This window comes from Ornithorhynchus anatinus, chromosome 9 (assembly GCF_004115215.2).
Source record: "Ornithorhynchus anatinus isolate Pmale09 chromosome 9, mOrnAna1.pri.v4, whole genome shotgun sequence".
Lineage (NCBI taxonomy): Eukaryota > Metazoa > Chordata > Mammalia > Monotremata > Ornithorhynchidae > Ornithorhynchus > Ornithorhynchus anatinus.
Genome location: NC_041736.1, coordinates 16,571,800 through 16,592,053, shown reverse-complemented (window position 1 = coordinate 16,592,053; position 20,254 = coordinate 16,571,800). Strand labels below are relative to the sequence as shown.

Genomic DNA, 20,254 nt, shown 5'->3' with positions numbered 1-20,254 from the left:
AGAAGGAGTTGGGGTGAAAACTGGAGGGTTTGGACACGTTTGAAAGCGTAGTTAATATACTTTTTTTTTTAGTAGTTCCCTTGCATTTGATTCACCAAGTATTGTTAGATAGATAGTGTACTGCCTGGGTCTTGGGATTGTATGACTTCAGTAGACTGTGTGTTGCCAATGAAATTTTTTGGTTGTGGGTTATGTTACCACAGTGTAGGCTAATGCTTAATCTTGACATTCTTTAAGCTTATTCTCCATGGATAGTGTTTTAACCAGTTTGTAATCCTATGCCTATCATATGAATGCTCTCTAGAACAGGCAAACACTGAATAGTTAATGCACAGAACCTCAACTGGGTAAGTACATAGGAGCCAGTGAGCAGATAGCACTTAAGTATGAAGGATGTAAAAGAAGAGAATGGATAAGGAAGAAGATGACAAGATACTAATTAGGAAATTGGGCACTTGAAATTCGCCCCACCCTCTCAGCCCCACAGCAGTTATGTACATATCTGTAGATGTAAACTTATGGAGCTTATTTAATTGTGTATGTAACATTTTAAAATGCTTCATGCCTCACCCCATGTTTAGAGAGCTATATCTGATTCTAAAAAGAACCAGGTAGATTGCAGACCCTTGCCCTCAAACATAATCATTGCCATTCAATGTGGAAATAAATTAAGCAGGGCATTTTCACAGGGACATACATGAGTTTGTTATTTTCTGTGAAGCTCTTTTCTAAAAATCTTTTGAAATAGCTAGAATTGTTGTGATAGACAAATTGAGAAAGCCAAATAAATTAGACAAACACATCTGCATTTTTCTGGAGGGGTAGGGGAAGTAATTTGTTCAGAATTGTTCATTTTGGTTCTTTTTCTTTGAACCTCCAGTGAGATTTGGACTTTGCTTTGGATGTGTTTAAAGATTATATTGACTTGTTAGTCTGGTTCTTCCATTTAGCTACAGATGGTCTATCTTCCTTTTCGTTAAAAAGAATAGGGAAGGTGCAGGAAGATGTGAAGGACATGGGCTTTACATCTGAAATCAAGAGGCTGTGTAGATCAGTCGATCGGTGTAATTATTGAGTGCTTACTATGTGCAGAGCACTGTACTAAACACTTTGGAGAGTACACTTCAAAAGAGTTGGGAGACACAATCCCTGCCCACAGGAAGTTTGCAGTATAGAGGGGGAGACAGAAATTAATACAAATAATTTATAATATAGAATTTGTAAATATATGCAATAAGTGCTGTGGGGCTAAAAGGATGGGACAAATGCCAGATGGCCAATTTCCTAATTAATATCTTGTCATATTCTTTACCCCTTCTCTTTTTTCATGTCTTTTGATTAGATGCTATCTGCCTGCTTTCTGGCTCCCATATATTTGCCCCTTTTGCCTAAAACTCCAAATCATTTAACCTGGACATCTAGTTAAAAGCGTAAAAGCCTTTGTTTTACATCAGGGTAATACCAATCTGATCCGAGATCCTTTGAACATCTGGCCTGAAGTAAGTAATTATGCAGAATACTAAAATTACTCATGTCAAATTGAGTTGGGTCATGCTAGATTTTTCCCTACTTGAGATTTTGCATTGTTCTTAAAAATTGCAGTATTAGGCATTGAGAGAAAGTGTGGAATCTCCAACTGTGCAACAAACAAACACAACTGTGCCACAAACACAACCCTTACAATTTGTTTTCTACCTAGACTTGAAGATTATATTGTGTGATCAGACTCAAAGGACTGAAGCTGGGCAGGCCTCAGAAGCGCTTTGTGCGGTGCTCTGTACACAGTAAGCGCTCAGTAAATAAGATTAATTGATTGAAAAACAAATGTGGGAGCTTCCAGGAATTTTCATCACTGTTTCAGCTCTCAACTTGCACAGTACAATAAGAGCAGTGCCAGACAGCACTGAGTAACTTCAGAGCTTCCTCATCAATTTAAAACAAACAAACCACAAAACAAGCTAGTGATCTAGAAGAGGGAGCAGCATAGGTTCTGTTTGGAATAAACTCAGTATAAATTGAAAATGGCCTACCCCCAAGAATTCCGTCCACTTAAAATGCTTACGGGAAGATGAGTGAATTCAAGGGGACACACAAGTCTTACCTTGAACAGAATGAGATTAATATTAGAGCTGAATAGAGTGAGTTTTTTCAAAGTCAGAGGAATTCCACATGCAGAATTCAGGGTTTTTCAAGTATTCAGGTTTTTATGCCTGTAACTGGAGTTAGCATCTTTCTTCAGTCACCAATTTCATCAGACCTGAACTGTTGTGTTAACTTTTTAATAAGAAGAGATTAGCAACATCCCAAGATCTGAAAACACTAGTTAGTTTGAGAATTGTTGAAAATCAACAATTATGGGGGCTGAATATCTGTTTAAATGGGACAGTTTTGTTATCTACTTTTATTCTGGTTTTACACTTGATGAATTATTTTCTTGTTTAGTTGGAACCAAGAAAGCATGAACTCTGTCAGTGTACTATTATGAGGGAACAGTGTGAACTGGATGTTGGTTGCCACCTGGTCATTTTGGACACACTTTTCTGTGGTTTTATATGTATAGACAATTTACCATAATGCATATTTTCACAAGAGATTCTGGTTAAAACATTATTATAGAATTAGAAATGTTTCTCTCTGTTGCTCCCCTCCACTGTGCACGTTGTCTGGTTATTATGTCATGTTGGAAGAAATGGCTATGTACATGGTGCACATTGGTCCAGCAAAATGTAGGTTTTTCTTTAACTTGGAGTGGGCCAAGAGTGTAACCCCCATGTTACAGAACCGACTGTGCATTCCATTTTGTCTAAATAGCTCCCTGACATACTATGGAATCAGCCCTATCCCCCAAAAATGATGATGGCTAGAGATGCCCTAGCTAATTTGTATGGTACCCAGCGGTCCTGTGGCACAGCTTCTAAAGTTATCCTAATATAGGTGGTTTAGGACACCTTCTGGAATTCTTTTAGTGTTTCACTTTCATGGGTGGCAGGCACATCAGGAAGACAACTAGGCGTATCCATTGCGTCATAGATCCGGATAGCACGGCTTCGCATACTACTAATCCAAAATTAAAACAGAGGTAGCACTGCATTACTCTATGGACATGCTCCATCCACTTCTGTTTTTGAACTTTCTACCCACTGAGCTGGCAGGTGAGATGGATGGGATTGGCCTTGGACGTTGGCATGGGTCATTGGAATTCCCTTTTGGTCTTTTCTGGTTTATTTTCAGGTTGGTGCAGTCCTGAAGGCATATACCTAGAGAGAGGGAAATTTTAGGGCTTTGACAGATTTGATCAGCTGCACTGCTTTAAAAAAAAAAAAAATTCCTAAAGCACATTGGATGCAGTCATTCTCCTTACAATTCTTATGACCTGAAGGAGGGAGAAAACTCTCAGGGTCAGTTTCCAGTACTCTACCAATCTTGACAGCGAGAGGGAGAATCAAGCAGAGGCATATCCATTCCACTCCTAACCTGGCCAGTGGCTAGTAAGTGGAAGACAATCTACTACAAGTCAAAATTCACCTGTGCTAGGCAGCAACGGCATGGGAGAGAGTCGAGGGTGGAGACTCAAGTTTCCTATGCGGAAGGAAGCAATGGTAAACCACTTACGTATGTTTTTACCAAGAAAACTCTATTTCAGATGGAGAGTGGGGCGTTCTGGGACAGATGTGTCCATGGAGTTGCTGTGGGTCAGAAACGACTCGACAGCATAAGACAAGACAAGAGGAGGGAGAGCAAGCTGCCACCTTTGTTGATTTTTCTCCCAAATTACTATGTGCAGGTGGCATGGGGCTACAAAGACCTTTTCTGCCATTTCTGTCATGTTCACCAAAAGAGACCATTTTGGGGGATACAACGGTGACCACTGCACCAGTCCCCACAGGATTAAGGGGCCTACGGTCCAGGGACTACCACCCTTCAGAAGACTTCAGACTGCCTCCCAGTAGCATCCCTTCCCTCCTCACCTCCCACACTTCCTTCTCTTCTGGCTGCTGCTTCTGGAGCTAAAAATAGCCCTGGCAGTGTCAGGGACGGAAACATATGGGGCCAGGGTAGAGGTTTTCCTGTGGTTTGTGGAGACTGTCGACTTTGGCTGGGATGGCCTCTGTTACAAAGCCTACTACCCTTGGCTCCTCCCATGGCCTTTGATCTAGTCTTGGTTGGATGGTGCTTTTATTTTGTACTTGGGAAATATTTTTCCCTTGGGCTAGGGATAGTTCTGATGGAAGAGAATTGCAGAAGGAAGGCACATCTAGGTTTTCTCTCTTTCTTCCCCCCATTTCTCCTAGAAGGCTGCATTGCTAGTGATTCTGATATGGTTGTTTTTTAAATGGAGAACTTGTTGAATTGAAAGTCTGTTAGAAGTTAAGTAATTGGAAGGAAGGAAGTATGATCTCTCTTGAAATTCCTGATTTTTAGAGAGGAGGAAAATTGTTGAGGCCTGTTTACCTTTTCTGTTCCACTTCTATTAGGAAAATTAATGTAAATGCTAATCTAAGTATGTAAATGATCTCCCTTTGGTTGTGGTGAAGGCATCTGTACACTCACAACCTCAGGCAATTTTCATTTTTGCTAATGAATAACTCCGTTTTGATTCTGTTGACTGCAACTTATAATAAGTGACTTCAAAAACCAGAAGTGAATTAGGACTTCTCTTCATAACTTTCTCTTTGCTAAAAATAATGTTCTTTCAGTGAGAAATGCTCTTTCATAAGACCCCAAAATTCAGTAAAATTATCTGTGAAAATGGAGGCTGTGTTATCCAAAAAAGTTTTAGTATAAAATTTTTTAGGTTAGTCATCTAGTTAATTGTAAGATTCTTGTGTGCCTGTCACCATTTTTCAGTTAGTGTGTATATATACTTAGGAAGAGATCGTTGCTGTTTGCCGTGTGCCAACTACTGTGTTAAGTGCTGGAGTAGAATCAGGTTAATCAGATCAGACACAGTGATCCTGTGCCACTCGAAGTGGGGAGAACAAGTATCTCATCCCCATTTTACAAACTAAGACACAAAGTGGTTATGTGACTTGTTTTATCACAGAGCAGGCTGTGATAAAGGCTCACTGAGTCCTGCTAGGTATTTCCACACCACATTTCCAAAATCTGCCCCCATCACCATCCAAGCAGCCACCACACCAGTCCAGTCACTGGCCAGATACTGGCTTGGCTCCTGTGTTGGTCTTTTCATTGATCTCCTTGCCTCCAGTCTCTCCTTTCTCCAGTCCATCCTTAACTCTGCCGCCCTGATCGTTTTTCAAGGATGTCATTGTGTACATTTCTCCCCACTCCTCACAAACCTCCAATGGTTGTCCATTCCTTTCTTCAAGCAGAAGTTCCTAACCATTGCCTTTAAGGCCCTTAGGCTTAGTATGGAATAGAGGCAGGAGAGGCAGGAGTCTGGGAAGTCAGCAGGGAGGCAGATGGAACAGTCAAGACAGGAGAAGATAAGTGCTTGGATCAGCATGGTAAGCAGATTGGATGGAGAGGAAAGGGTAGATTTTAGCAATGTTGCGAGGTCAGAACTGACAGGATTTGGTGACAGGTTGAATATGTGGGTGGAATGAGTACACACACTGAGAAAGAATCAAGAAATTCTCTGACCCTCATGGGGCTCACAGTCTAAAAATGGAAAGTGGGGAGAGGGGGCTGGCAACAGACATACAAAGGAGAGCAGATATTCTTTTACTCTACTATTTCCCCTCTCTCTGATTTATTTTAATGTGTTTCACCTCCTGTAGACTGTAAACTCTTTTTGGGTAGGGATCATTGTCTCAAGCACTTATAGAGTGGTCTGTGTACTGGAAATGCTCAAATACCATTGATTGATCAAAAAGGAGGGATGAAACAAAACAGAAAAACAAAGATCTGTAAGGTACTCTGAGTGAAGAAGAAGAATTTCAGGCCCCTCACGGCTGAGTTCACAGTCACATCCACAACCACAGTGACCAGTAGAGCAGCAGCCACAACAGACTTCCTGAGGTTTTGTGGAGGTGGTGTTCTGTGCCTACTTTTCTCATTCCCACAGGGGAGGTGTGAGGCAGATTGAGATGGAGGTTCCGTGGAGAAATGGAGGGGAGCGGGATCAGGTTCACAGGGAGGCAGCAGTGTGGTCTGGTAGAGGAGGATGCTGAGGGCTGTGGATTTCGCATAGGGAGAGTAGCAGCCGTGATGGATTTGCTTGACTAATGGAGAGAGAGGTTCAGGGAATGCTGTGGAGTGGCTTAGATTCTTCCAGCCCCTGGTGCTGGGCCAGGGCTTGTCCAGGAGTAGGACCCAGGGAGCTGCGATTTGAAAGAGCCTGGTGGGGGTGGGGTGTGTGTGTTTGGGGGCGGAGGGGAGTGCCGCGGTGACACAGGGTTCCAGGAAATTTGCTCAGCCAACTCCAAAATGGTCTGTTAAAAGCCCCACTCTTAAAAAAATATAATGGGTTTATATTGATTACTTGGTAACACCCAATTTGATTTCTAATTAGTATTTTTAACCACATTGCCACTTAATGTCAATTAAATGGTATTGTGGTCCATGACTTCCAGAAAGATCAGTGTCATCTATTGAAAACTCACAAGTTGATTCATTAGAGGGTATAATGGAGTTATTGATTTTTTAAAAATGTTATAATTTTTAACTAACAGTTTTTATAGTCATAAACCACAAGCTTAATAAGTATGTGCTCGTGACTAACAAAAGTGGATGTGCAGAGGTGTAAACTTAAGGTACTTTTGAAATTGAAATGTGTACAAGATTTATAAAGGCATTTTTATTTTAGTTTTTGTGTGTAATATTTAAAAAATTTGGGCAGCAGGCCATCATATTCTGTGGTATGAAGTTAAATTAGCTAGGTACAGATGTTAGGCTCCTTTTGTTTTTCCACCTGTCATTTTCTCAGGTAGAATATGTATCTTATCTTTTCCAGAAGAAATTGATAACTGAATTGCCTAATGCTTCCTGGAAAGATAAGCACTTTATTTTTACCTTCTCTGGACAAAAATTGAGAGATATCTAAAAGTGTCTGGAACACAAAGAGAAAGGAATATGTGGAATCTCCAACTTAAAAGTATCTGCAAATAAATGAAAAGCTTAAGGGAGTTAAGTATAGGAAGTGCTAGGGTCTTGTGTGTCGTGGTTCTAATTTAAAATTGAAAACCTTTTGATTTGCTGTAGACTGTAAGCTCCTTGTGGGCAAGGATTGTTTATGACAACTCTATCATAGTCTGCTCTCCATAGGGCTTAATAGAGTGCTCTGTGCACAAGTGCTCAATAAATACCACTGATTGATTTTACTCCCAAATCCTTATGAGTTCACTGAAAAAGTATCACCATCAACAGGGCTTATTTAGTGCCTTCCTATAGGTGTAGCATGGTTTTGACTGCAGAAGTTTCTTCCTTTAAAGTAGGAACTTAAAAAATCATGCCTTTATACTTTTTTTTTTGTTCAATAGACATTATCCTTGATGGGGAAGGTATGGTCAAAAGGTGATATGAGGTCAAGTTCTCAAAATCTGTGCAAGATTCCTTTTGGGCTATGGTAGGGCCATATAGCTTCTTTAATGATGAGTAAAGTTTCTTCGTTTGGTCAGAGTACCCCTGGACCTTTTATCCCAGCTCCTCAGAAATACTGTTCCTTTTATTAACTTGACCTGCATATCCCATCATACATTTTTGTAGACCTCCCATTTTTTATAACCAAAAGAAAAGTGCTCTGCACACAGGAACTGCTCAGTAAATATGATCAAATGAATGAATGTGAGGAAATGCTGACACATTTCTTGCTTTTCTACAAGTAGTTTTTATGTCACATGAGGTTTTGTTTGTTTTTTCCATCAAACCCGACTGAATGTATCCCCTTGCCATACCACAGTCTTTATGGGTACCGAGTAATGCTTTGGAGAAAAGCCCATCTGCTGGTCACATCACAGTTGAAAAGATGGTTAACTGAAAAAGGAGAGAAGGTTTTGGAAAGGTGATAGGCTGTGGATAAGGAGGACAGAAGTAAAAGGTCACAACTTGGAATGCCTCTACTTGAGTGGCAGGGAGGTTGAGGAAGAACTGTAGATCCCCTACACAGACAACCAGTTTTTACCGGTTGAATCTATCAGATTAGTTTAAACTCCAGAAGACTCAAGATCTCTTGATTTAACTTCCCAAACATCAGAAAAACTGACCCCCACCAGGCAAAGCCTTGCCTCTTTTCATTAAAGTTCCCAATTCAGTTCCACCCATTATCTGCATCCAAATATCCGTGCTTGGAGGGTTGCAAGGCAGAAAAAGGCTCTAGCCCTCTTAAACAAAGAAGCCATTTCCGCTGGAAAGCCTTTCAAGGTTGGAAACCAGCTTGGGCCCTCTTGTTGAATAGTAAAATAACGAAAATTAGCAGTGTTTTAGGGGATTTCCTCCTTTTGTAGTAACTGCAAAGAACTCCTAGTTAAGAAAGGAGAATAATTTAAGGAACAACAAAAAAGGATTCGATTAGTGTGCCAGAGACATTTTCATGGCAGTGAGAAACTTCGTTACGAATTTAGATTGGGTAGATTTCTTCTACTAATGTCAAGCCTGTATTTTGTTTCAGAATTATAGATGACTGGGGAAAGAAACACATGTGATTAATTCTTAATGCTGCTTTGGAAGATCTGCCTACTACAGATTTTCTGCATGTTAGCTTTATAGTTGATTGGATTCATTCCTTTATAGAGTGCTTGAAGGCAAATTCTATTGCAGCTAAATAGTACTCTGAAGGAACTGTAAGTTACAAGGAATGCACAGCAGAACATTTTCAACCAGTCAAAGATTAGCCCCCCAGTTTTGCTTTTGTGCCAGCAGCGTGTCCCAGTGGAAGGACCTAGGGCCTGGGAATCAGAAGACCTGGGTTCCAATCTTGGCTCTGTCACTTGCCTGTTAACCTTGTGCAAGTCACTTAACCTCTCTGTGCCTCAGTTCCCTCATCTGTAAAATGGGTATTCAATACTTGGTATCCCTCCTGCTTAGACTGTGAACCCCCATATGGGATAGGGACTGTGTCCAACCTGAATATATTGTATCTACCTCAGTGCTTAGTACCCTGCTTACTGAGCACTAAAGTATTATTATTATTAGGACCTGAAAACACACAGATTCTGTCAATGTTAGTCTGATTATTGTCATTATCTTGCCAAATTGTATGTCAAATTATTTAGCCTTTCTGCTTTTTTTCCTTCTTTGTATTTCATTTACAGCATATTTTCATGAATTGTTCATTGTTTTTATTTGGACTTTCTGAAGTTATCGTTTCTGTAACTTTTCCCTTGGTGTGGTATTTAACTCTTGGTGTGTTTTCCCAGTCTGTTTTTTTGTTTTGTTTTGTTTTTTTCTTCTTGCTGTCTTAACTCTCAGGAAAGGAGAGGAAAGTAATCTGGCCCTTGAGGCTGTGTCTCTTGTAATGTAATCATTTCCTTCACACAAGTTCTTGATCCTGAGTCTTCATCATCGTCATCATCACTTTTCCAAGTGCTACAGTTCTATGTCCACAGTAGGGCACTCAGTGACTCAATTTCCCCTGGCTGCACCATTGGTACTGCTTCATCCTCCTCTTCCTTCCATGGTGTTGGAAGAAATGATAGGGTGCATACATCTAGTGGTGTGTACAGGACTTGTGCTTTACTTAACATGGGGTTCTGCAAGAATATAACGTCCACTTTATGAGGACTGGGTGTTACTTTATCTGCCACGTGATGTACCCATCTAGTGTGTCTAAATACTCAACCCCCCTGAGTAGCAAAAAACAAAGCCCCAACCCTACAGATGGCTAAAGTGGATGCCACCTCAACAATGGCTAATGAAATGGTTGAGAGCACAGCTGTGTGTGCCAGTGAGGGTGACTCAAGATTTCCTGTTCAGTAAACCTATTCGGCACCCCTGCCAGCCACCCCTCAGAGTGGGCTGTTAGCTACATGGAAACCAGTCAATCCATCTCCCCAGTTGGACGAACAAAGTGCATGGCCTTACTCTAGCACCACCTCCACCCAGCTATAAAGTCCTGTTTAATTGGGTTTCTGTTAACCTCTTAGGATCTGGATAAACAAAAGCAACTTTTGGTAAGTATTCTCCTTGTCCTAAAAGTCCTATTTAGGAATTTGCAGCCTCTCCCTGATTAAAAAGAGTGTTCTACCATCCCTGAGCGTTAACCAGTACATGTGGCAAAGACTATCTTTCGGCTAGTCTAAGTAAAACGCCACCCACCACCAGCAGTACAGTCTGTGAACAAGAAGAATGTAGCACTACTACATGTCTGAAAAAATTGTCTTTTATTTTGCTGTTTGCACTGAACAGTTTGTTTTTAAGAGGATTCATATGTGAATTGTTTTGGAAAAGCAAAGCAGACATACTCATTCCTTACAATTGACGTATATGTTATGCTCTTTTTCACTCTCTCCATCCCCTGTCCCCTTTCCCTTCTTCTGTTCCTACCTGGTATTTATTTCCTTGCAGGCATTTAGGGATAGGGAATGGGTGTTGAGTGTCTTGACTTTTGTTTTTACCTTCTCCTTAACACAGTTCTTTATGGATTTTTATTTTTTTATTTATATGCATATATAAATAAATGCAAGATTGCCTGTTGTGGTCACTGTGGAAGAGGACCCACAAAGACCTGTTCCACAGTATCATGACAGACTTCCTTCTTTAGCAGTTATTGTGGAAGTTTTAATGGTTCACAATTTCTGGCAATGGCTCATCAGCTGTTCCTACATGTTCCTACCCCTGATCCTGTGGCCAGATCCCCTCCCAAGAGCCCTGTAATGAAGAAGGGAACAGTTTGGGAAAAGAACAAAATGGAAACAAAGAGGGAGCTCTAGGAGGAAGACAGACTATAGCCAGAGAGAAGAAGAAATGGAGAAGATTGACAGGAGAGAGGTAAAGGAAGTGAGAAAGGATAAAGTCCAGGAAAACGAAGGGAGGGTGAACAAGCCAAAGCCAATAGGAAAAAAGCCCTCATACAACTAGGAAGGGCACATACTTCCCTTAGGAAGAAAGAGTTTCAGATAGAGCTAAGATGGGAGGGGGGGAGTCAGCTCGTGTTATATCCCGGCTAGACTACTGTGTCAGCCTTCTCTCTGATCTCCCTTCCTCCTCTCTCGCCCCGCTCCAGTCTATTCTTCACTCCGCTGCCTGGCTCATCTTCCTGCAGAAACGATCTGGGAATTTCACTCCCCTTCTTAAACACCTCCAGTGGTTGCCTATCAACCTACCTCCGCTCCAAACAAAAACTCACTCTAGGCTTCGAGGCTCTCCATCACCTTGTCCCTTCCTACCTCTCCTCCCTCCTCTCTTTCTACCGCCCACCCCGCACGCTCCGCTCCTCTGCCGCCCACTTCCTCACCGTCCCTCTGTCTCGCCTATCCCGCAGGTCGACCCCTGGGCCACGTCCTCCCGCGGTCCTGGAATGCCCTCCCTCTTCACCTCAGACAATCTAATTCTCTTCCCCTCTTCAAATCCCTACTTAAAACTCACCTCCTCCAAGAGGCCTTCCCAGACTGAGCTCCCCCCTTTTTCCCTCTGCTCCCTCTACCCCCCCTTCACCTCTCCATAGCTAAACCTGCTTCTCCCCTCTTTCCCTCTCCTCCTCCCCCTCTCCCATCCCACCCCCTCAGCGCTGTACTCGTCCGCTCGACTGTATATATCTTCATCACCCTATTTATTTTGTTTATTTTGTTTAATGAGATGTACATCACCCTGATTCTATTTAGTTGCCATTGTTTTTATGAGATGTTCTTCCCCTCGACTTTATTGCCATTGTTCTTGTCCGCCTGTCTCCCCCGATTAGACTGTAAGCCCGTCAAAGGGCAGGGACTGTCTCTATCTGTTGCCGACTTGTACATTCCAAGCGCTTAGTACAGTGCTCTGCACATAGTTAAGCGCTCAATAAATACTATTGAATGAATGAAAGGAGAATCGGAAAGGAAAAAGATAACAGAACGAATGGAAAGGAACGGGCACAGTGGAAGAGTACATGTAAAAGCCAGGGTAAAAAAGGAAGTACAGATTTGGTAAACTTGGTGCCACTTCTGTAAAGTCTCTTAGGAGTCCAGGCTGCTTAGCAGCTAGGAGCAGCTCACTGCCCCAGTGGACCAGTCGTGGGCTCACCCTGAGTCCTTCCCGAGCTGAATCCCAGAAGACCAAAGCAGTGCCAGGCACCACGAATAACCAATATGCAACCGTGTAGCATGGAATGATCTTTCCATGCATATGATGCAAATAACTACCTGTCATTAGATCTGCAGGGATTGGAGCGACATCACTGTATATATCTTCACGCACAGCTCCTGGTACTTGTTCTAGTTGAATTTCATCTTACATATGAAGGAACATTTTTCTCATTTATGTCATTTTGAATTTTATTTCTATCTTAAGCATTAACATCCCCATCAATTTAGTGTCACTTGCAAATTAAATTAGTACCTTCTGGATTCTTTTGTTTAGGACATTGATAAAACTTCTGAGCAGGATTGGTCACTAGAGCATCACAACCTGTGCTCCCTAGGTTGACACCCACATTTCCTAACTTGCCCTTTAAGCCAGCTGTTCATCCCTATAGCAGTAGAGTGGTCAAATGCAGCAGTTCATACAGAATATTTTCCTGTGATGTTTCTGTAGCTGTCACTTTTGCAAATTCAGGCCAGTAAAGGCAAGTTAGCAGAAATCCAAGAAATATTCACAGGAAATAAAATATACATACCGTTTCTCTTGTCTGGCTGCATCTTTCTGTGGCTTCATGGTGGAGCACTGATCAAGGCGAATGCTTTATAGAACAGAATCTGAAGCCCTGAAGTCTTGAAAGATTGCATCAATTGATTCCCCACTAGTCTACATGGTCTGGCACCATGATTGAAAGAAATTAAATGATCTGGCATGATTTGATCTTCACAAAGCATAATGAAACTTGGGGAGGAAGCAAAAAATGAAATGTTGAAGTAAATCTGGATTTATTGTAGCACTCTTGTGTGTCCATTTTTATTAAATAGATTTTCTGAGTATCATACCCACGCATTTCTGGATTCAGGTTGGTTGAGTGTTAAGCACAGCACCATGTGAAGCCCTTATTTTTTATTTTTGCAATTCTCAGCATCTTTGGACCAAATTTTAAAATGGAGTGAGCCTGCTATTAGATAGAGATGATCAAAAGATCTTAAGTACTTCAATCTGAGATGTTTTCTTCTATTCAAGTGAGCTTAAAGTGTAAATCTTTATGTTTAACCCAACAGATAAGCATTCTGTTTACCAGAAATGTTCATTTGCAAACCTTTTGGGCAGAATTTAACTAACCAGATATATATATTTTTAGGTGCAATGGATGAGCTTCATAGTCTGGACCCAAGAAGGCAAGAATTGCTAGAGGCCAGATTTACAGGAGTTGTGAGTGGTAGCACTGGGAGTACTGGAAGCTGCAGTGTTGGAGCAAAAGTGAGTAAACTTGTTGGCTGTACTAAGCCCCTCCCCTTCATATTATCTGACTTTTTAGAATGTTCAGTTCAGACTCAATTATCCAGTCCAATGAGAGGGAATAGTAGCATGGATTGTTGAAAAACATCAGTTCTTTGCCGTATGGTTATTCCCAGGACCATTCCTCCTCACTGGGTCCAACAAACTCCAAAAAAATATTTTCTGCTCATTAAAGCCCACGTTCACCAAATTTTCTAATTCAGGAACTGGAAATAGACTTTTCAAGCCCAATTGATCTCTCTCAATTCCCTTTCATCTGGCTCTGATAAAATGCTCTAGCTCTCTGCTTTGGGAGAGAACTGAGCTACTCTGGATAGTCTCCATTGCATTGGAGGCTCAAACCTCCAAGGGGCATGAAACTTGAAGGTATTAATCTTGAAGTTAGACTGTTCTAGTTTTTTTTTTAATGAAACAACAAACTATCAACCTACTTAGAAAAATGTGACTTTTGAAAGTTTCATTGCCCCTGTAAGGGACAGGAAACATTTACTCCTCTCAAGGTCCATTTTACCACACAATTCCTTTGTATTTCTTTTTTTTTGCTTTATTCATCTCTGGGTATCAGTAATCCTTAAAGGGTGCTACTTTAAAATACTGACCTTCTGAAAGATTTGTTTTAGTTGTAGTAATGGTATTTATTGTATGGTGTTAGAGAAAGGGATTTGAATTATATAGTGTTTCCAAGTCTTTATGTTCACATTGTCCTTCCAAATTTTGTCACATAGAGCAGTGAAAGACAAGGGTCAAGGGGCCTGGAACTTGCACACTGGAGTGGCAGCAACACTTTGCTAAGTAATTTATTGATCATTTATGGTATTTAAGCGCTTACTACGTCAAACACCGTTCTGAGTGCTGCAGTAGATACAAGTTAATCAGGTTGGACACAGTACATGTCCCACATGGGGCTCACATTTTAAGTAGGAGGGAAGACAGGTAGTGAATCCCCATTTTACAGATGAGGCACTTGAGGCCTAGAAAATCAATCAGTTCTTTGTTGAGTGCTTACTGTGTGCAGAGCACTGTGCTAAACATTTGGGAGAACACAGTATAATAGAATTGGCAGGCACATTCCTTGCCCCTAAGGAGCATATAGTCTAGATAGATGAAGACAAATGAAGCCCAAGATCATATTGTGGGTACGTAGTGGAGCCGGGATTAGCATCCAGGTCCTCTGTCTCCCAGGCCCATGCTATTTCCAATGTGTCACGCTGCTTGCCATACGTTTATCTTTCTGTACGGAGAAGCAGCATGGCTTAGTGGAGAGAGCACAAGCCTGGGAGTCAGAAGGTCATGGGCTCTGATCCCGTTTCTGTCCCTTGCCTGCTATCTGACCTTGAGCCAGCATTTTAGTTCTCTGTTCCTCAGTTACCTCATCTGTAAAATGGGGATTGAGACTATGACCTCCATGAGGGAAAAGGACTGTGTCCGACCGTATTTGCTTGTGTCCACCCCAGCACTTAGTACAGTGCGTAGCTCATATTAAGCACTTAAAAAATACCACAATTATTATTATTATTATGTAGAGAAACATATATGCATGTATGTGTTTGTGTGTGTGCTGCACACAGTAAGTGCTTAAGAAATACCACTGATTGGTTTATATAACCACAGTCACCTAGATGCAAAGAGCACCTGAGATTAGCACTGATTTAGTTTATTTCCTCATCTTTATGGTTATTTCAACCAAAATGATCTTTCACTCTGAGGGTTTTTTTTTCCTTTTTCCCCAAGGCCTCAACAAACAATGAAAGTTCAAATCACAGCTTTGGAAGCTTGGGATCTCTAAGTGACAAAGAATCAGAGGTATGTAAATATATCTGGGATATGAAATCTGATGCTAACATTGAAATATAACTTTTAGAATGAGTTTCTTTTCAGTGGCTATTCAGTATTGTGCTAAAGAACTATTCCATTCCATTATCTGAAATAAACCATGTTATAAAGGATAAGTGTTCTGTTGTGTTTCAGAGTGAAGAACATTGTGGGTGGTCTAATTCTATAAAGGCAATAAAATTTTGTCAGTGGTGTAGCTGAGTTTAGGCTTTAACTATATAAATGGTTTTAGAAGGGAACGATGGGTAAATTGTTGATTCATTATATTTCAAAATCATTTTCCACTGCTGTTTGCAATAACTCCTTGGAAATGTGAACCTCAAATCTATTTATGTACCAATTATATCTTCTTTACATTGTGCACACAAACTATTTACTTGTGGTTGGTCTGTTATCTCTTGAAATGGATTTTTATCTTTTAAAAAAATCAAGGATTTTTTTTCTTGGAAAATGTAGCCATTAATTATGTGGAGTAGAGGACTGAATTTTGAGCTTTCCACACTTTAACTGTAAAATATATTTGATTTAGAAGTTGACTAGATGTGGTCATTTATTTAGTTGCTATTGCATCTTCTATTCAAGTTTTTATTCTGGAAACTTTCATCTTTTCAGTTATCAGGGAGTTTTACTTTTCTCAAAGGATTAAAAAGTTTCATTGGTTTTCCATCTTTTAGCTGTCTCTCTACTTGATGCGTTCCATTCTTTTTCTACTTGGATCAGGGCAAGAAAACTGTGTTGATAGTGAGTATTAACAAATTTCCAGCATTGAGTAATAACTCCTTGAGTTTGGAGAGAGACGGAACATTGAAAGAAGCATCTTTATTTCTTGTGCTGGTTTTAAGCATCTGAGTCCTCTTGTTGCCTGGGGTGCATTTTATACAGTGGTGTTCAGGTACCCACACAGTTTAAGCTAGTTCAGGAGGGGCCCTGACTCACTGGGCTTTCCCTTCCGTGGAGACATCTGACAGGCAGCTGAAAGGACTGTGCAAGTGTCGGGACCTTTTCCACAGTAGGTCCCCTTGAGGTAAGCCTTAATAGGTCTTCTAGTACCAAGTTACCTCAGCCCAGTAATTTAGAGGAACTGACTAAAGAAGTTGGGATCCCAACACCTCTAGGCCTATATGAAAGCAGGAGAGGTTGTTTCTCACCAAGCAAAAAGGACTAAAGTTATTCACTCTAGCTTCCCAGAGCTTTGGAATATTTCTTAAAATGAACATAACCATTATCTTCTGGGTAAAATGAATTGATGAAACTACCCTGTTGCAAAATTTACTTCTATTGAGGAATTCTTCAAATCTCATTTTCCTTCATCTTAATCACAAAATGTTTAGTGAAACCATAAGATATGTTTCAGTTATCTTTGTCCCTGTAATTTTTCTCTAAGCCTTTCCAAGGATACCTCCTGGATTTCATCCATTAAAATCACCATTAGTTGATAGAATTCTTATTTAAAAAAACTCATTTAGCAAACTCCATTAATTCATGTGCTTAATAATAAAATACAATTTCTTTGATAAAATGTCTTGTACTTGCTGCCATGCATACATCAATTTATAAGAGAAATTCCAAGAAAATCTAAGTAGCAGGCTTTACCCTATTTGCGGTGTGGTTAGAGGATTCTGGAAGTAACAAAAATGTCTTAAAATCTTTTGGTTCTAATACAAAATAAAGAATCCAGAGATTTATTCTTCAGTGAAGTAAAATGTTTGGAAATAGTCAAACTTGTCACTTTCTTTAAATTTATATTTTCCCCATGTAAGAAAAAAGAATGTGTGCCTTGAAATTGTATTTTACAAATTGATTCTTATTTAGTAATAACCTTGCCTAAGGCTGCATTTGGTAATCCCAGTCCAGTTTTTATTACCTTGCCCCTTTTAACAAATCTTATTTTTTACTTGCTATCAATGTAATAACAGAGAGTCCTTGGTGGATAGACAATCTCCAGCTACCTTTGATTAACAGATTGGTTTACTCCAAATAAACTTTTAATTGATAGTTCCCTCTGGGTTCGTAAATATCTTCTTTCCTATAACCTATGAACCAAACCATTTCATTGCAAAATCTTTGAGTCGTCTTTGTAGATATAAATAATCCAGAAAAAGAATGGTCACTTGTTGCATTTTAAGAAACTGAGTGGAAGTGGTCATTCACCTATTTGTAACAACAAGGAAGAAATTTCTTGTTCACGGTCTAAATTTGGATATTATCCTTGTAGCTTCTCAGTGATTTAAGGAAAGTCCAGGCCATTTTGAGTTAAGCCGCCTTAGTCGGTCATTTTAATTCAACTTTTAGGCATTATCATCTTTAGCCATTAAATGCAGACAAAATCAACTTAATCTCTCTTCTTCTGGGTCTTCCCTTGCTGAAACTGTAATCTTTTTTTAAAGGCAACTTGAAGGCTTCACATTTTAATTTCTTTTAATTAGGTGAAGACTGTCCATTTTGTAGATTCTCCTTTTCTTATATTCTTTTGGGAAGTGAATAAGAGACTGAGTTGACTGGAATATCCATCCAGAAAAATCATGGTTTCAATTTCTTGAGCTATTTCGTGTAGGCTTTATTTTATGAATATAGCTTGCATTGCCCTTAATCTTTAATAGCTGTAAATTAATTTCTTGTCAGGATTTTACTTGATAGAAGAGTTTTTTTGCCATTCATAATTACCCACACTTAATTTGTTTCAAAATTTGTCTGCTCTCTCCATCTCTAGGAGTAGGGGTGGTTCACTTGTAATTTTGCTCAGTATTTTCAGGCTGTTTCACAAACTAGGCTGACTTGCCATTCTTTTTATTTGTGATTATTGAATTTTTAGCCTAGGTACATGTTGTCCTGAGAGAGACTCTGGGGTTGGATTAAGGGACCTCTTGGAGAACATGGATTAAAATCCTCTGCTTTTGAAGGGGCTAGTGGTTCCAGAGTAGCCCACTTGTTCAATGCTCTGGTGGGAACTTCTGGAAGTTGGTGTTCCCTGGTATTTACAGGGAGAGACCAGCCTGCACGGAGCAGGCTATAAACTGCTGTCTTGCATCTCCAGTGCATTTTTGTTCGAACCTTAGAAATTCAGCAACTTTTTTTTTCATGTCTTAGAGGGGTTATTTCCTTTAAATCATTGGGGGTTTTGTGTGGGTTGAACTATAATCAGTGGTATTTACTGAATGATTTTGTGCAGAGCACTGTTGTAAGCCTTTTGGGAGAGTATAGTACACCAGAGTTTGTAGACATGTTTCCTGCCCGCCAGAAGCTTACAGTTTAGAAGGGGAGACAGACATTACAATAAATTACAGATATGTGCAAAAGTACAATAAATTACAGATATGTACATAACTGCTGTGGGGCTGAGGGGTGGATACAAGTGCTTAAAGGGTACAGACCCATATGCAGTATATTCATATTCCAAATGGTTTGAAAAGGAGTTTGGGTACTGGTAAAAATTATTTTTTAGTGAATTTTGGGGGGGGAGGGGGGGTCTTTTCTATAATTATTTCCAATGCCAGTGTTTATACTGTCTCCCATGTTGAAATTTAAGCCTTTTTCTTATTTCATCTTCAGCGAAGAAAAGCTGCTCACCTTCTTTTATGCAAATATCCCTTCATGTATTTTTTATTATCAATAATAGTAATGAATGATAATTCTGGTATTTAAGTACTTAGTGTGAGCCAAACACTGAATTAATCACTAGAACAGATACAGGTTAATCAGGTTGGGCCCAGTCCCTGTCCTACATGGGGCTCACAGTCTAAGTCAGAGGGAGAACAGGCGTTTAATCCCCATTTTACAGATAAAATTTGCATTCAAAATTTTTCAGGACTCCCTTTTTCCAAGGTGAACAAATCTTCCTTGTTGGGGATGTTTCCCAAATCTTTAATCATTTTTGCTGCTGTCTACTTCAAGTTCATTGTGGCCCTAGGTACAATTACAAATTTTTTTTGTTTTGTTTTGCTAGGTTTTTTTTGCTTTTGGGGGGAGGGGCGGGAGTGGTGCCTGGGGGATGTCAATGATTTCTCTCTGATCTCCCTTCCTCCTGTCTCTCCCTGCTTCAGTCTATTCTTCATTCCACTGCCCTGAATTCCATCTTCCTGCAGAAATGCTCTGGGCATGTCACTCCCCTTCTTAAAAATCTCCAGTGGTTGCCTATCAACCTCCACACGAAACAAAAACTTCTCACTCTAGGCTTCAAGGCTCTCCATCAGCTTGCCCCCTCCTACCTCTCCTCCCTTCTCTCTTTCTACTGCCCAACCCGTAGGCTCTGCTCCTCTGCCGCTCACCTCCTAACCGTCCCCTGTTCTTGCCTGTCCTGCCGTCGACCCCTGGCCCATATCCTCCTGCTGTCCTGGAATGCCCTCCCTCCTCACCTCTGCCAAACTAACTCTCTTCCCCTCTTCAGAGCCCTACCTCCTCCAAGAGGCCTTCCAAGACTGAGCTTCCCCTTTCCTTCTGCTCCCTCTGCTGCCTCTCTGCCCACCGCCACCTCCCCTCAGCTAAGCCCCCTTCCCCCCCTTTCCCTCTGCTCCTCCCCTTCTCCCCCTCAGCACTGTGCTCATCTGCTCATTTGTATATATTTTTATTACCCTATTAATTTTGTTAATGAGATGTCCATCCCCTTGATTCTATTTATTGCTATTGTTTTTGTCTGTCTCCCCGGATTAGACTCTAAGCCTGTCAATGGGCAGGAATTGTCTCTATCTGTTGCCGAATTGTACATTCCAAGCGCTTAATACAGTGCTCTGCACATAGTAAGCGCTCAATAAATACTATTGAATGAATGAATGAATGATTGAGGGTGTTCGTTATCTGCTATTTGTTGTTAGCCTTTTTACATAAAGCCATAAGATTAGTGTGCCTATCCCTTCAAAATAAAAGATGCCGAACCTACCTGCTTCGTTTTGCAATATATATTTAATTTTATATGTCTTGATACTTAATCACTGATAATCTTCAGACTGGAAAA

The 20,254-nt window shown here is 40.5% G+C and overlaps 1 protein-coding gene across 3 annotated transcripts in view; it reads left to right on the top strand.

The window, feature by feature from the left end:
- Positions 1-20,254, top strand: part of TLK1 (tousled like kinase 1) — a 127,357-nt gene that overhangs the window by 60,032 nt on the left and 47,071 nt on the right. For all 3 annotated transcript variants that reach the window (XM_039913153.1, XM_029072092.2, XM_001515003.6), the window contains exons 2-3: positions 13,316-13,434; positions 15,205-15,276. In XM_039913153.1, coding sequence (XP_039769087.1) covers positions 13,321-13,434; positions 15,205-15,276 — 186 coding nt within the window. In that variant the 5' untranslated portion in view covers positions 13,316-13,320. The remainder of the gene's footprint in view (positions 1-13,315; positions 13,435-15,204; positions 15,277-20,254) is intronic.